This window comes from Callorhinchus milii, unplaced genomic scaffold (genome assembly GCF_018977255.1).
Source record: "Callorhinchus milii isolate IMCB2004 unplaced genomic scaffold, IMCB_Cmil_1.0 Scaffold21, whole genome shotgun sequence".
In the NCBI taxonomy this organism is placed as follows: Eukaryota; Metazoa; Chordata; class Chondrichthyes; order Chimaeriformes; family Callorhinchidae; genus Callorhinchus; species Callorhinchus milii.
The window spans coordinates 4,253,195-4,269,976 of record NW_024704762.1 but is presented as its reverse complement, the minus strand read 5'-3'; the positions used below and the strand labels follow the sequence as shown (position 1 = coordinate 4,269,976).

The 16,782-nt window shown below is 42.8% G+C and overlaps 2 protein-coding genes across 2 annotated transcripts; one reads left to right on the top strand and one right to left on the bottom strand.

Annotated features, from left to right (window-relative positions):
* Positions 1–3,524: 3,524 nt before the first annotated feature.
* LOC103183526 (procathepsin L-like) lies at positions 3,525–8,894 on the top strand. The gene is made up of 8 exons (XM_007901072.2): positions 3,525–3,554; positions 3,739–3,871; positions 5,274–5,396; positions 5,676–5,834; positions 6,198–6,422; positions 7,415–7,583; positions 7,879–7,984; positions 8,426–8,894. Exons 2-8 carry the CDS (start codon positions 3,749–3,751, stop codon positions 8,523–8,525), a joined length of 1,005 nt encoding a protein of 334 aa, XP_007899263.2. The 5' UTR covers positions 3,525–3,554; positions 3,739–3,748; the 3' UTR covers positions 8,526–8,894.
* Positions 8,895–11,028: 2,134 nt separating this feature from the next.
* On the bottom strand, positions 11,029–16,782 carry LOC103183575 (interleukin-27 subunit beta). Its single transcript, XM_007901143.2, has 7 exons — positions 16,624–16,782; positions 16,231–16,327; positions 14,816–15,052; positions 14,022–14,139; positions 12,768–12,937; positions 11,884–12,047; positions 11,029–11,315 (listed from the first exon to the last, which is right to left on the bottom strand). Exons 2-7 carry the CDS (start codon positions 16,316–16,318, stop codon positions 11,166–11,168), a joined length of 927 nt encoding a protein of 308 aa, XP_007899334.2. The 5' UTR covers positions 16,319–16,327; positions 16,624–16,782; the 3' UTR covers positions 11,029–11,165.

Genomic DNA, 16,782 nt, shown 5'->3' with positions numbered 1-16,782 from the left:
AAGGAGTCCCTGTCCTTCTTCCGCTTAAGATACCTCTTAATGTAACTATTTCATTGCCAGAAATTAGGCGCTTATTTATTTCTTCTACGTTCTCCAACCTCAGGTGAAGGTTTGAGGTTTGGGTGACAAAATATCCACTCATAAAATATACAATTACATAGCCCGAACAGGTGGTGTGGTCCTAGCTGGACAAGCAGCGGGAATCTTGCCAGTTTTCTGCCATGGTAATTCATGATAAGATTGCCAGACAGTGCTCTCAATGGCAAAGCTATACAGTTTTAGCTGGTTAGGCTCCAGCAGTTACCCCCAACGCACACTCTGATGCCACCAAGCCTTGGCTATTGCCAACCTGCGCCTAATACCCTCCGGAATTGGGTGATCAGGGTGTGCGTGCCAGTGGGTAGAGAGTGCGCACTCCAATCCCAATTTATGGAAATTTCCATACATATGTGGAACACATAAGTCGGCAAGAAAAACATACAGTCACTACATTTTGCAGCATATCCTGCAAAAGTGCTTTGAGATGGAGGTGAAAGGCGCTGTATCAAATGCAAGGATTGGTATTGTAACTCTGCAGCAATAGGTGAAAGACAGCACTTTGGCGACACCGAGTGGACAAAATATAGCACCAAACTGCTAGAAAAAAAGACGGAAATACAGTCCATTTTATGTTGACATAAGGCACTCAAAACTGTTCTGGACTTAAATGGATTTAGTAACGATGGCTAAAAATTGGACTTATCATTTTGCTAGAGTTGCAAGAGTTCGATTAGCCACTGACAGTAAATACCCCAGATGTTACCAGAATGCAGAGCAGTGTAGGCAGAGCCAACATTTGACATTTATCTTCTCTCTGAGCCCACACACAATCTATCTGGGCGAAAATTGGAAGCGACGTTGCAAAGCAAAGCATTTCATAAATGCCCTAATTTATCCTTAGCAAGATGAAGGTGCTTGCCAGGAATAACAGTCGCTGCACTTCAAAGTAACGCTCTGTGAGAAGCATTCTGTTGCCAACACCATTCCATATCAAACATAGCAAATATCAGGTCAAAATGGTAATATTCCTAAACACATTCCACTTATTTAAGGAGCGGCATTGAAATATTCCCTTCCCCCCTCCCCAATTTATGAATAATGTTGCAAACATAAAGTTTCGCCAATAAATACACAGTCACTCCACTTCAAAGTAAATCCTGCACTTTGGCACGTCCTGCCTGTTCAGGCGGCATATGAAAGGAAGGATTATATTAGCGTCACTTCAACTGAGGATACTTTGCAAAGAGAACAGGATAAAGACTAACATTGAAGTGGAAGGGAATTAAAGGATTAACTCAGAACCCAGATTAATGAGGGGGACAGTGAGTCCCGGCTTAGTGTGGGAAAGGCAAAGTCATTGGGAGTTTATTCTCTGAATGTTCTGATACATCCCTTGGGATATTTTCTAGCAGCGACTATATATTGTTCTCAGATACCAAGGTTAGAATTAGTCCAATGTGACCTCCTCAGAGCTGCCCTCTGGCTCCACCTTTGTTCAATGTTATAATAATAATCATCCTCGCATTTGATATTGTACCTTATCATGTCATCCAAATGTCTCAGAGTCCTTCAAATGATTCACTGTACTACGTATTTTGTAGGCAAATGCAAACCAAGAGATATTGAGTACAGCAATGTCCCAAAACAGCCACAAAGTGAATGAGCAATTTTATTTGGGGAGAAACTCCTTTCTGTTTTTAAATTGTGCCACTGGATCTTTGACGTCCACCTCAACAGACAGAAGGAACGTTGGTTTATTGTCCCGTCCAAACAACGGCAGAACCGACATGGAAGGGCATTGCAGTGATTATGAATATGCAGTCTTTCTTCACTGTATGGTCACGTGAAAGCCACAATACTGTATTGTGGAGTCTCATAGTTAGCTCGCTCGCCTCGCAAGCTAGAGGACACGGATACAATTCCCAGGCAAGGCAACACCTTTCCTTATTCCACACGCCTCTGTTTACCTACAGTAAGAAGGAACCTGATTGTTAATCATTTGTCGGATTGCTTTCCGGGGGGAATAATCCTGCCAATAAAAAAAATTGGTCACTCAATCCACGACTGTATGTGGGACACTGCTGTGCGTAATTTGCTGCCACCTTTCGCCCACAAAATGCACAGTCAATCCACTTTGCAATATATTCTGTGAAGTGCTTTGAGACGTCTCAACAATGTGATAAGGCGCTGCATCAAATGCAAGGATTATTATTATTGTTCTCCGTTGGTAGATCTCAGTGTAGGATTGAAGATGCCAGGGATCAAGGTGGTGCAAGGGTGAAGGTGAAAAGTGGAAGATGGAAAATTGAAGACTGAAGATGATGATTTCATTAAAAGGTCCCTGAAGAGTCGTGCGATGTGAGATGAAAGAGAGAATGAAAGAGAAAATGAAAGAGAGAAAGAAAAGCACAGAGCGAGAGAGAGAAAGGGAGAAAGATGGATGACAGGTGGAGAGAAATTATCGATAAATCTTGACCTAAAGGCATAAAATAAAGCAGGCAGCTCACTCCTCAGAGAAAACAATTCACTCTCAAGAAGATAACCAAGTAATAAAGCTCAGAAACAATAGACATGGGGCACATCTGCAATGTCAACAGCAGCAAGTGAAAGGAAGGTCCCGGTTCACAGCAGTAATTGGTAATTGGGTGACTCTTAATCACTTCCAGTTAGTAGTTCCTTAGAACAAGCCCTTTAACCTTCACATTTCCAGCTCATGTTCTCCCTAATTTGCAATTTGCTGCAGTCTTCCTCGCTTGTAATCACTCAAAGACAATTAAGCATAGGAGGTATGGGGTAAAAATCAGCAGTCATTAAAACAGCAAAACCATTTTTTTATATCAAAAAGTAACGTTTTAAATAAATCTGGTGGAAAATTCCAGTCAAAACCTTCACTTCTATTTGCAAAGAACATTTTGAGACCTTTCTGTTTGCGTGGAAGATGGAGTATCAATGCAAGTGATGGCCATACTCCCTGGGTATTAATAATGATAATCCTTGCAATTGTTGTCAGGAACACATCTCAGAACGCCTCACAGGGTTCACATTAAAGTGGAGCAACTCTGCATTTTGTACCTTCTAACACTCAAAATAATCTGCCATTTCAGGCACAGTGTGAGAGATAAAAGATTGTGCAGTTATTCCAAACACCAGCAAACCGGACGTTTCACGGAGTGTATTTTCTTAAGCGTTACATCGACAGGCCGTGCCACCAAGTTACAATTGATGATTTTAGGAAGGGCGCAATCTGAAGTACTTGTTTCAAAACTCATCATTTGGGTCAATTAATGGATCGGAGTGTTGGGAAACGTACCCCAAGGACATGTTAGATTGTTGGGTGGAACCCAGCGAAAGTTACGAGGTGAAAATTAAAGTTGTTATTGGATAATTAACGGGTTTAGGACATTTTCATGGGTAGTCTTTATCCTACCTTGGAAGAGTATAAAAGTCGCTAACACTAACCAAAGCACTACTCACACTCAGGCTCGCTTAACCTTAGAATACATCGTCTTTGGAAGGTGAGTTGACTGGTTTCTTCTGAGCTTTATCGATGTTCTGTCAGATATTATTTGATCAAAACCGTTGAACTCTGTGATAACCGGTTCGATTTATTGTTGGACCATCAAAGAATGTCTTCCACCTGATGGCTCTGTGATCTGGAGATGGAGTTGACCTGAGCTTTCACCTTCTGTTCACCTGCAGGTATCACACGATGGAGCTTTCCCTGTTTGCGACCTGCCTTTTGATCACAGTCTCTACCGCTGCAATCATCCCAGGCTCAGATGAAGAATGGGAAGTTTGGAAGGCCACCCATGGGAAGAACTACTACAGTCTGGTAAGAGTTTGGGTGGGGGGGTGGGGGGGGTGGGGGACTTAAAAGCACAGACCCAGCGAAATTCAATGCAGTAAATCTCCTACCTTCAAATATTACAGTTGCTAAATGTATTTTAATGTCTAAACCTGCGCCAGTCATTGACACTGCGGCTCATCCTAATCCTGTTTGGCATCTGAATATAATTTCTTAACATTTCAGCTTTCAGAGAAAGGTTAGCACATGTTGCATATTTTGAATGATACCCAACTTTAGCAAAATTATTATTATCCAGCTTTTCCACCAGTAACAAGCTCTGTGCTCCTTTCTCACAGATGGATAGAGACAGAGAAAGATAGAGACAGAGAATGATAGAGCCTGAGAGATATTGAAACACAGAGTGAGAAAGAGAGAGAGATGTATAGGAAAAAGTGGGAGAGAGAGAGATGGATACAGAGAGAATGAGACAGAGAGAGAACGATAGAGAGAGGAGCAGGGAGGGAGGGAGAATGAGAGAGAAAGAGGAAATCTCCAACCAAGGGTCCGGCTAGGATTCAAACCCAGGTCCCAGAGGTGAAAGGACAGTGATTTAACCCACGATCCCACTCAATCCCATTCATAATTACAGTATTCTTGTTAGATTATGAACTGCTGTGTTGTATGACACGAGATGCTAGCATTGGGCGATGTAAATTATCCCATGTTAGGCACCTGGTGTCAGCTTCAGTCATTCCCTGGTCAGGTGAGGATGTCGAACTAGACTCCTCCTCCTTACTCTGAACCAAACAGGAATCCATGTGACTCCTGTCACCACTACAGCTATAATAATAATAATAATACTTGCATTTGATATAACACTTTTTACGTCGGGAGGACGTCCCAAAGCGCTTCACAGAACACACTGTAAAGTGAATTGACTGTATATTTGTGGGCGAACGCGGCAGCCAATTGCGCACAGCAATGTGCCACAAACAGTCGTAGATTGAAAATTACCAATTTTATTATTGTTTTGGGTTTTTGGAGGGATTATTATTAGGCTCTACGTGGAGTAAGGAAACTTGCCCAAGGTTTCGCCCTCTGCCTGGAATTGAACTCAGGTCTCTCGCTTGCAAAGCGAGTGCTCTAACCACTGAGCTACAGGACTCCACATGATGGGCTCAGTGATCAGTTCCATTCTGGGCTATAGATTTCCATTATTCTACAATCCACTAGGTACTGGGTTGAGTCTGCCTACACACATTTCCTGTCCAGTTGAGGTTTAGAGTTAACAGACAGAAACTGTCATCCCATCTACCCGAGTTGAAATGAAAAGGTCCCAGAGACAAGTTTCCCCACATGTAGATTTGAGCAAAAGTGACAGTAATATGAGACTGTGGACATCTCGCTACATCAACACTGCAACAACCCATTACTTTCCTGTCTTCAGTCACAGGAGATCATCAGGAGAACCATCTGGTGGGAGAACAATAAGAAGATAGAAGCTCACAATGCCAAGCACAGAGATAGCAACCATACGTTCAAAATGGCCATGAATCACTTTGGAGACTGGGTGAGTGATGGTATTATTGTCATAGATAAGATACATAAAATATGTTTATTGCAGTATATGTTGTGGATTTCACAGGCTGGAGACCGACTGAGCAAAATGGCCATAATATCTTTTGGAACCAAAGTTGACTCTCTCCCCTCCTCCACACCCTCCCCCACCCCCACCGACTCTTTTTCCTGATCAATTGACATACCAGAGGTTTATTGTGGGCACAGTGATGCAAAGTGCAGTAAGTTGTGGAGTGGAAATATCCGTTCGAATGTGTTTATTTATCCTCAGACTGCGTTGGAGTTTGGGCAGCTCTTGGCCAACCAGGACTTCGAAAATGTGAGTGACAAAGTGAACCAGACGTGGAACATCACAGGAGAAGAGATCGGTGCCCTGCCCCAGGGCGTCTGCTGGACCTCAGCTGGTTATGTCACCGAAGTAAAATACCAGGTACCCACATTGTTAATCCGGCCTCTATCGCTCCCCTGAGCGCACAGTCCAGGCTGACATTTCACTACAGTGTTGGATGGAGTGCATTGCATTGTCAGAGGTGCCATCATTCAGAAGAGATGTTAAACCAGGGTCTGTCTGTTGAGCTGGGTATTAGAGATTGCTCGGCCCTATTAATAATAATAATAATAATAATCCTTGCATTTGATATAGTGCCTTATCACGTCGTTAAGACATGTCAAAGCACTTCACATTATACTGTAAAGTGGGCTGACTGTGTATTTTGGGGGCAAAATGCGGCGCACGTTTTAATGGTTGTTTTAATTGTTGTTCATGTTTATTGAAAACCTCTCCTCTCACCAGGGTCCATGCAGCAGCTGCTGGGCTTTCAGTGTGACGGGCTCACTGGAAGGACAACTGTTTAAGAAGACCGGCAAACTGATCTCACTGAGTGAGCAGAACCTGGTGGACTGTTCGAGGGGTTACGGGTCTAATGGGTGCAACGGTGGCTGGCCCTCACAGGCCTATCAGTACATCAAGGACAACAGGGGAATTGAAGCCACCGCCACCTATCCCTATATCGCAAAGGTACATCTGCATTCTCAAATTTAGCTCGTGCTAGTCAGCGACTCACACTGTTCCTTGTGGTTGCACTGGGAGACTGACACATGCGGAAACCCACGACCATGCTTCAGAGTACACAGGGTTCCACCTATGTATGTGCCCTTTTAGCATTTATTAATAAATGGATATTTTATTATTTACTAATATTTTATTTATTATTATTATTGTTTAGTATTTGTATTGTGCATTTACAAATATGCATTTTCTGCGTGTCTGGGACGGAATGTGCGTTCTTTCTCCCTGGAGGGGCGCATGCTTTAAGCACAGAGGGGGAGAAAATCCAGCGGGGTCTAGATTGATGTAACTTTTCAGAACGTCCAGAATTTGGCAAATTGGTGATTTCCGTCTCAACTTTGAATTGTTTTTTTCCTGTCACTTGTTAAAGAAACATGAATCTTTCTCCCTAGTTATCCTGATTTATCCCTCCTCATCCAAATGTAACTTCCCCCCACCCCCTCACCCACCCACCCATCTCCACCTCAAAATTAAAGCTGTCTATTCAACACACTGTTGTTCGCAGTAGAGACATAAGAATAGGAAGAGGCCATTCAGGCCCTTGAGCCTGTTCTGCCATTCTATAAGATCACGGCTGATCCGGACCTCAACTCCAATTAACCGCTCTTGCCCCATATTCCTTGATACCCTGACCTAACAAATATCTATCCACCTCAGCCTTGAGAATGTGAATGCATCCAGCATCCACAGCCGTTTGGGGGAGAGTTCCAGATTTCCACTACCTTTTGGGTGAAAAACTGCCTCCTAATTTCACTCCTAAATGGCCTAGCTCTAGCGTTAAGATTATGCCCCCTTGTTCTGGATTCCCCCACTAGAAGAAATATTTTCTCTGTATCTATTCTGTCGAATCCCTTCATTATTTTAAGTGCAGGTTAGTTGCCGTGTTGCCTGTATAACAACATTTGACCACATTTCTCCCTCCTTGCCTTCCATTACCACAGGAGCACAGCACCTGTAACTATGATGGTTCCAACAAAGTGACGTCTATCTCAGGATTCAAAGTGCTTCCATTTGGTAATGAGGCAGCCTTGGCTAAAGCAGTGGCCGAGATCGGGCCCATTGCTGTGGTCATTGACGCCAGTTTGGCTTCATTCCAGTTTTACAGCTCAGGTAAAGGACACACTTTGTGCTTTGTTTAGCTTCGACAGATCAGCTCAGATTTTACCCGACTACAAACGTTTTTCAGAGTTGAAGCATTCGTGAATTTCATTTCGAAATGAAAATCATGTAGTTCACCTAGAAAACCCACTGGCTGTCACTGCACTTCACAGTAACTGACTGAAGTACTCAGAGACTTCCTCCTGGCGTCATTAATATGATGCTCTCCTTATGGAATTCTCTAATAGGGTCGCCATCGCGAGATGAACCTTTCAATGTTTCCTTCTTGTTCTCCTCTGCGTTCCAGGTGTTTATTACGATGTGGAGTGTAAGAGCAATAAGTACAATCATGCTGTCCTTGTGGTTGGGTACGGAGTTCAGGGAGGGCAGAACTACTGGAATGTTAAGAACAGGTAGGTTTTGTCTCTGCACACCTGGGAATGGCCCCAAATTCCACCTATAAGACAATCTCCAGTCTGGCTCTGTTGGTAGCACTCTCGCCTCTGCATTAGAAGGTTGTGGGTTCAAGCCCCACATTGGTCAGGACTTTGAGCTCATAGCCTAGACTGACACTGCAATACAATCTTGGGACATAGCTGCTGAAGGTGCCATGCTTTGGATGAGACATTAAACCAAGGACCTCAATGTGCCTGTACCTCAATGGACATTAAAGATTCCCTGGCCATACTGGAGGAAAAGACTGTAAATGGCATTTTCAGGAGGGACACCAGGGTTGTGAGTCTCATCTTTGGTCTCCAAAGAAATTGACTCTCCACCGCAAGTCCATTACAGGCCAAATTATACCCTCTTCTCGTTCGATGCTTAATGCTTCTTTTTTTCTAATCCTGTTGCAGTTGGGGAGTGTTTTGGGGAAACAACGGCTATATTCGGATGGCAAAGGACAGGAACAATCACTGCGCCATCGCCAGCTATCCCATGTATCCTGAAATCTAAGTGTTGATGGTTTCAGAAGACGGTTCTTGGCAGCTTTAACAACTCACCCATTCACCGATTGTGTTCATTGCAATACAGTGGGGCAGAGATGTCAACCGTTTGTGTAGTGTTCATGGGTCAATCTTTTTATCCCTGTCGATGCCTTTACTACCTCACAATAGCTACCTCTCATCCTCTCATGCCCTGAATAGGACAACAAATTCATTAGACACTTCAGGAGAAAAATCAGGAGCCTAATATCTCGTGTTCTCAGGTTTAAGAGTGTTAACCTTAAAATGTAAGATTTAGGGGGATGTTTGGAAAACAGTCTTAAATTCAGGCTTCAGTTGAAAGCTTATTTTCTGTAGTTACCAAACCTATTGGCGCCAAATCCACTTAGTCATAGCCTTTGAGACAGTTTTATCCTTAATTTTAAGATGGTTCAAAATTGAGGAAATGTACATGATTTAGTTTTAGATTTATTAGATTTTTTTTAAGAATTGTGGAAAAACGGATTCTGCGTTGAGCGTGAATTTAAGAATGTTCCATAATTCTGCGAGATTTTTAACCTTAGGAGAAATGGTCTTAAGCCTAAGTACATGAGAAACATCAGGCTTCTGATTACAACACGAACAAAGTTTCAGAGTAGGCCAAGAACAACGCAATAAAGCAGCTTTTTGGAAGCAATTCCTGTTTTAGATGTTTTGACTGTTTAGGGAGTATCCACTGGACATGGCTTTGTGTTCTGTGTGTGTGTGTTGGGGGGTGTTTTTAATTTTCTTTCTTCATTTAGATATTTGGTTTGGGTTCTTTGACTCTGTTTTGTAAACCTCAGTAAACATTCTAATGGCAAACGTTCCAAATAATAAAAGTCACTGAAATGAAACTGCACGATTCCATCCATTTCTGCACAGTGCGTTCACTCTAATGTGTTCAGTCCCCAGAGAAAGACACATTTATTTTTATAAAGGAGCTATCCAGGTCCTAGAGACAGTGCTTAGATGAGCAACAAGGATGATCTCCAGGTTAAGAGGAACGAGTAGTGAGCAATGCTTACATAAGATAGTCAGTCTCAGATAAGAGATCCCTCAGAGGGGAATTTATTCGGGTATATAAGGTTTTCATCTTATCTGTGCACAAATAGCTGCTACGTTTCGTCCACAAAATATACAGTCAATTCACTTTATAGTATATTCTGTGAAGGGCTTTGAGACGTCTCAAAGACATGATAAGGTGCTATATCAGATGAAAGGATTATAATTATTATTAAATGGGATTAAGAAAGTAAATGCAGAACAATTCTTTCAATGCACTGAGATAGCAGAACAAAAGGACACAGGTTTAGAGTTGCAGAAGGCAATTGAAGACAAACACCAGGATGTTTTTCTTTACCCAGAGAGTAATTAACGACTCGAACAGGTGGCTAGGAAGGGAGGTTGAGGCCAGGACACTGGGACTCATTTACCAAACAGCTCAAAGCCGTAATGGGAAGAAAGTAGATTGGATATTCTGGAGGGATGGGATTGGATGGGGCAAAGAGCCTCCTTCATCCAAACTGACCTTGTTATCTCTTATGGTCTCATAGTCTTGGCTCAGGCAATGGGAAAGCACTGCACTGGATGTGCTGTCTAATGGATGAGATATTAATCTGACATTATTCAGAAAGAGATAGGCTTCATTTAAAGGTGTAAATAATCAATCACTGAGATCTGCTCATAATCAATAATTGTATCTATTCCTGCAATTACTGACACAAGGCAAAAGTGATTTTTATAAAAACAATTTATCTTTGATACAAGGAGAGAAAAAGATGATACATAATAAAAGTAACATATGATTGCTGGGTTCTTGTGAATAGAATGGTATTACAGTGTTATTAATAATAATAATTCGGTCACTCAATCCACGACTGTTTGCGGGACACAAAATATGCAATCAATTCACTTTTAAGTATATTCTGTGAAGCGCTTTGAGACGTTTAGAACAACAGCAACAAAAATTCCATTTGTATAGCTCTTTTCGGAAGGACGTCCCAATGCGCTGCACAGACAGAGTTACGGACCCGAGCTGAGGGTCGTGGTGGGGGAGGGGGGAGGGCAGGGGAGGAAGCGGGGAGATCAAAAGTACGGTCGAAGAGGAGGGTCTTGGGGTGGGTCTTGAAGATGCGAGGGAGGGGGCGAGATGGAGGGACTGTGGGATGGAGTTCCAGAGGGTGGGTGCAGAGTGGCGGAAGACCTCCCACCGATAGTGGGGCGAGCGAGGATTATTCGAAAAGAGATGGGAGTTTTCTCTCTCCTGGTGTCCTGGCCTACAATCCCCCCAATAAAATTGGTCACTCACTCCGTGGCTGTTTACGGGACACTGCTGTGTGCAATTTGGCTGACGAGTTTCGTCCAGAAAATATAATCACTCCACTTTACAGTATATCTTGGGGAGTGCTTTGAAATGTCTCGACGACTTGATGAGGCGCTATCTCAAATGCAAGGATTAATATTCATTGTTATGTTATTATATTATAGAAGACGTGATAAGGCGCTATATTAAATGTAAGGATTATTATTATTATTTCCTTTACTGCTGGGATTAAAGTTGGCAATGTTAGGGTTTGTCCCCTACTCTATCGCTCTGCCTCTACCCTCAATTACAGGTCCAAGGTCTTGTTTAACTAGACCAGAGTCGGGCAGATTTAGTGCTGCTCCAGGCACTGGGTTCCCCGTTGTTCAGTACATCCCTTGCTGCAACTTTCACAAAGTACAGAGCTTTGGATCGCAGTCCGTTCAGGGTGTAGCTGGTCTGATCATCGACCTCAGTCTGTGGACGTAAAAAGGAGGCAATATGTTAAAACAAGGTCCCGTGTGCCTGTTCAGGTGGACATTAAAAATTCCGTGCGTGGGATTATTCGAAAGGAGGTGGGAGTTTCTCTCTCCCGGTGTCCTGGCCAACAATCCCCCAAATAAAATTGGTCACTCACTCCGTGGCTGTTTACGGGACACTGCTGCGCGCAAATTGGCTGATGAATTTCGTCCAGAAAATATAATTACTCCACTTTACAGTATATTTTGGGGAGTGCTTTGAAATGTCTCGACGACGTGATGAGGCGCTATCTCAAATGCAAGGATTAATATTCATTGTTATATTATTATTCATTAATTTTCATACAGTTCTAGGCCTCTGGGACAACAGAGAAGGGCACTAGACAGTAGGAACTAGAAGGACTCACATCGCATACTATATAGCACAAAAGCCCACGTCTTGAATATCAAATGCAAATGCAAGGATTATTATTGATAGTGGAATTGAATCCCAATGGATTTACAGAGGTCACTTTGACCGTACAGTGAATGGGTAGAAAGGGGGGGAAAAAAAGCCCTTGACTTGCCACTCTCTCTCGTCTGGAACCTTCCTGACGGAAGTGTACGATGTACGTCAACACGAAAACTTCCGGATTGGGCCATGTGACCGGGGGCTTCCACCGCAACAGCAACTTCTTTGGCTCGTTGGGTATTGGAGAGACTGTGACGTCCATTGGCGGGTCTGGCTTGACTGCAAATAAGAAAGAAAACCATCGGAAAGTTTGCGAAGGAAAAACATGTTGGGGTGGGGGTGCGCATTGGCAAGTTTCCAGCGTCTTGGGACATCCTCCCGACATAAAAGGAACGATCCAAATGTAGTTCTACACTGCCCTTCGTGAGTCCAAAAATGATGTTTGCTCACGAAATACACAGTCAATTCACTTTACAGTATATTCTGTGAAGCGCTTTGAGATGTCTCGAAGACGTGATAAGGCGCTGTATCAAATACAAGGATTATTATTATTATTATTAATAATTTGTCATTGTTGGTTGGGAGTCGAATTACGTTACTGCTAAAACAAACCAGGACCAAAGATCCCTACTGCCCTTTGCAAGTACAAAAAGTGATATCTCCCAGCTTATTGTACAGGATATTATATCTGTGTCTATGTATACGGATGATGCCCTACTCTATCGCTCTGCCTGTACCCTCAATTCCAGGACCACTGCTGTCCTTATCAACCACCTAACAAGTCCTGGATGAGTTCTAACTTTCAACAGCATAACGTCAACCAGACCGAGGCTCTCCTGCTTTGGCTCCCATCAGTGCCTGCTCCTGACCAACTGCACTGAATTGGCCCCATCGGTTAACATGTCTGCACTTATCCAAAAAGACATCAATGTGATCAGCGCCCGAGTAGACACTTGAAAGAGGTTCAGGCTGGGACAAAGGATGATGTGTTTTGCTTACTTATTTTCTCCAGAAGGAAGGATTTGATGGCGGATCTGATTCCCAATGGATTAACAGCCGTCACGGTGACTGTGTAGGGACTGTGTGAGAACAAGCTCATGTTGGTGATTATGCAGCTATTGTCCCCAGTGGCGTTCCTCGAACACTCCTTCGTTTCTCCGATGCCATACCTTTTTTAAAAAAATCTTTACATTAACAGCCATCACATCAGGACGTCTCAAAGCGCTTCACTGGATATACACTGTAAAATGTACCACTGTGTATTTCGTAGCCAAATTGCAGACAGCAATATCTCGCAAGCAGCGTGAAGTGAATGGGCAATTTTATCTGGGGGATTGTTGGCCAGGACATTCTCTTTTTGAGGAACCATGAGATCTTACACTGTAAAGTGAATTGACTATAATTTGTGCGCATTTCGTTCACAAAATATACAGTCAATTCACTTTAGAGTATATTCTGTGAAGCGCTTTGAGACATCTCGTTGACGTGATAAGGCAGTATATCAAATGCAAGGATTATTATTATTATTATTATCTTTTAATGTCCAACATGTCATCCAAAGGACTACACCTTCCAACACTGCAGCACACACCCAGCCCTGCACTGGACTATACGAGTTCAATGTCCCAACTTGGGGCTTGAACCCACAACCTTCTGTCTCAGCAGTGAGAGTGCAACCAACTGACACAAGAACAAAACACAAGTTATTCTCTCTAAGGGGATGCGACAATTGCTTTAAAGCTGCGGCGTCGGTGCTCCAAAGCACTGACCAAACCAATAGAGATACGGTGTGGATTGAGTGACCAAACTATTATTTATTTAATTGTTTATTTATTTTTTGAAGGGACTATTACCCCCATAAAGTAATCCGCCAATCAACTAGCAACCAGGTTGTTATTTACTGCTAGGTAAACAGAGGCATGTGGAGTATGGTAACTTGCCTAATAATAATAATCCTTGCGTTTGATATAGCGCATTAGCACGTCTTCTAGATGTCTCAAAGCGCTTCGCAGAATATACTGTACAGTGAATTGACTGTATATTTTTGTGGGTAAAATGCGGGAGCCAATTGCTCACAGCAGCGTCCCACAAACAGTCGTGAGGTTTCACGACTAAGCCTAAGGTTTCACCCTGTCTAGGAATCGAACCCGGTTTCTCTCGCTTGCAAGGCGAGTGCTCTAACCAATATGTTAAAGGACAAGGGGCCTCAAACCATAACCTTATGACTTCATATTGGCCATGATGTTCCTTTACCTGTAGGTGGCACTGATCTCTGTAGGAAGGTAGGTTTCGTTCTCCAGTTTCCAGGAGCAGATGACATTCAGTGGGTAGCTGGCCGACCAACAGGTGACCTGAGGTTTTCCAGGTGGATCTGTGATCAAAAGGCAATGATTGAGAATCTCAACATTGAGGTGCAGAGAAGCAGTAGACATCACATCAGCACCTTTCTATGCAATTACATCCATCACCAATATTAATCACCAACACTGCACCCAGCTCTTATTCTAAGCTTGTGTCGATTAAGACGAGTTTTCAGTTCTATTGATAAGTTTCAGCTTGTAGGCTCAGTCAGTGACATGTTTACCACTAGGTCAAAAGGTTCTACCTCAAGCACACACACATTCTTCCCCCAGGTCAGAAACAATCTATGGGTGAATTGAGTTCCTGTATTCCAGGGCAGGAGAATGTTTCCCTAAAAAGATAAAAGATTTTCCATCCATGGAAAATTCACAAGGAAAACAGGAAAAACTCAAGGAAAACATAATAATAATAATCCTTGCACTTGATATAGCGCCTTATGACATTGTTGAGACATCTCAAAGTGCTTCATAGAATAAATAGCAAAGCGGAGTGACTGTGTATTTTGTGGGTAAAACGTGGCAGCTAATTGCGCACAGCAAGTCATATATGTATATGTATATACATATAGTATATAACATGCGGAAACAGGTTCAGGAGTCTCCGTGTTAATGGGACGTTGATCTGTTAAAATTCACAGAACTCGCTAAGGAGAGGTCAATACAAGACGCAATTGTTTCCAAACCCACATCCGAGGATCAGGTGGAGTCTGTTGCAGGTTTTGCCTGAGTCCTGGCTGTGACAGCTGTACAGGCCTCCCATGGGCAGCGTGGCAATGGTCAGGGTGAGGCTTGTGCCCGTCAGATGCGTGGCGTCGGTTTCGATCACTTTTGAGTCATTCAGCCTCCATTCCACGACATCACGGTCAGCGCAACTACAGAAGAGGGTGACGTTGGTCCCAATCTGGCCATATTGGGTTGTGACACCTGAATGCAAAGCAAAAGCCATCAATGCCACTATAATGAAAGAAGAGCTTAGAAAAAAAACACTTCTACTGGGTACGCGGTGGTAGAGGCAGAGACCATTGTGGGTTTCAAGAGGGAAACACAATACAATATAATATTGTATTAATGTTGACTCGCTTTCCTCTCTCCATAGATGCTGCCTGACCTGCTGAGTGTTCCCAGCGACTCCTGTTTCCTTTCAGGTTTCCAGCATCTGCGGTATTTTGCTTTTTGTTGCAATATAATGTACATTTATTTGGCGCCCGAGCTGGGGGTGGGAGCTGAGGATGGCGGAGAGGGGAAACGACGTCCGAAAGCAAGGTCAGAGAGCTACATTTCGAAACGGAGTCTCAGAGAGTCTCAGGAGAAGAATGGTTAGAAGATCACCCACCAATGGTGGGGCAAATTGGGCAGGGAACGTGAAGCAGGTCGGTGCACTGAGCAAAGGGAGTAGCTGGGTGGGTAGGGTTGAAGAAGGTTGCAGAGGTAGGGTAGGGGTGAGACTGTGGAAGGACTTAAAGGTGAGAACGAGGGTTTTAAACTCGATCTGCTGGTCATTTACTCCTGAGGTGAAATAACAGAGAGAGAGAAGGGGGGAGAGAGAGAGGAAGAGTAAAAGAAACATAGCCAATTGGGGAAAATGGAACAGGAACTGAATCTCAGGTAACGATCGTGTTATGATGATATAAAATATGATTATTTTAAAATGTAATATTTATTATTATTATTAAAATAATATTTCATATTATTATAAAATAATCTTTCCTTTTCTAAGCTCAAATCCGTACCCCTTCGTATTAAGAGATTTTCACCATGTTAAATTATATTATTGGTCTGCAGCTTATCTGTAAAGTGGAGTGTCTTCAGTCACTCCACTTTACAGTATATTCTTTGAAGCATTTGAGACGTCACAATGACGTGATAAGGCGCTGTATCAAATGCAACAATGATTATTATTATTATTGAACGGATTGAAATATTTCAAGATGAGATCATTTAAGATGTTCAATAAGATCTTCCCCCATTCTTTCTCCAATATGAACAAGTCAGGTAATTATTCCAGTCATCAATCTGGTAACCCTTTACTCTACCCCCTACCAATGCAAGATATCCTTATTGTATCCCAATTAATGTGTACACAGTACATCAGTATGACTTACCGTCTGTTGCAGACTGCTCCTGTGTGTCATTACTGGAGCTCAAGGGCACAAGTAAAGTCCCCAGAATGAATATCAGCCTCTCATTCATGATGAATACCTACAGAGAAACATGGTCAGAATGGACAAGAGCTGACAAGGTTACAACACTTATTATGTTTGATGTTTTAATTTGTCAGCAACAACCACAACAACAATAAATTGTATATATATATGGAGTTGGTTCCTTGAACCAACTCCAAGTTGCTCTGCACAAATGTTTCCCCCGATGCACTGTACTACTCAAACATCCCAATGGCTATGAAGCCAGAAACTGTGTAATTTGCTAAACCTTAACAAGCTTTGTTTTATGCATTCTATTCAAAAGTTTGAGAAGTGCAACAAATAGTGGCTCACCTCTTGCGTTGCTTCCTATCAGTGGAACTGGTCAGTGAGTCTCTGTGATATTAATCTCTCGCATTAATGCCTCAGATAAACAAATCATTTCCTCAACGCAGAGTTTCTGTTTAATTGTGCAATGTGACAATTTGAAGTTGTTTGTCAGACTGGAAGCTG

Excerpts from the sequence above, each read along its gene's own strand:
- LOC103183526 (XM_007901072.2), top strand. The coding sequence starts at position 3,749 with ATGGAGCTTTCCCTGTTTGCGACCTGCCTTTTGATCACAGTCTCTACC. Across the intron at positions 3,872-5,273 it reads GGAAGAACTACTACAGTCTG|TCACAGGAGATCATCAGGAG; the intron begins GTAAGAGTTTGG and ends TCCTGTCTTCAG. Across the intron at positions 7,584-7,878 it reads ATTCCAGTTTTACAGCTCAG|GTGTTTATTACGATGTGGAG; the intron begins GTAAAGGACACA and ends TCTGCGTTCCAG.
- LOC103183575 (XM_007901143.2), bottom strand. The coding sequence starts at position 16,318 with ATGAATGAGAGGCTGATATTCATTCTGGGGACTTTACTTGTGCCCTTG. Across the intron at positions 14,140-14,815 it reads ACTCCACCTGATCCTCGGAT|ATCCACCTGGAAAACCTCAG; the intron begins GTGGGTTTGGAA and ends TTTTGATCACAG. Across the intron at positions 11,316-11,883 it reads GTTCCAGACGAGAGAGAGTG|ACTGAGGTCGATGATCAGAC; the intron begins GCAAGTCAAGGG and ends TTACGTCCACAG.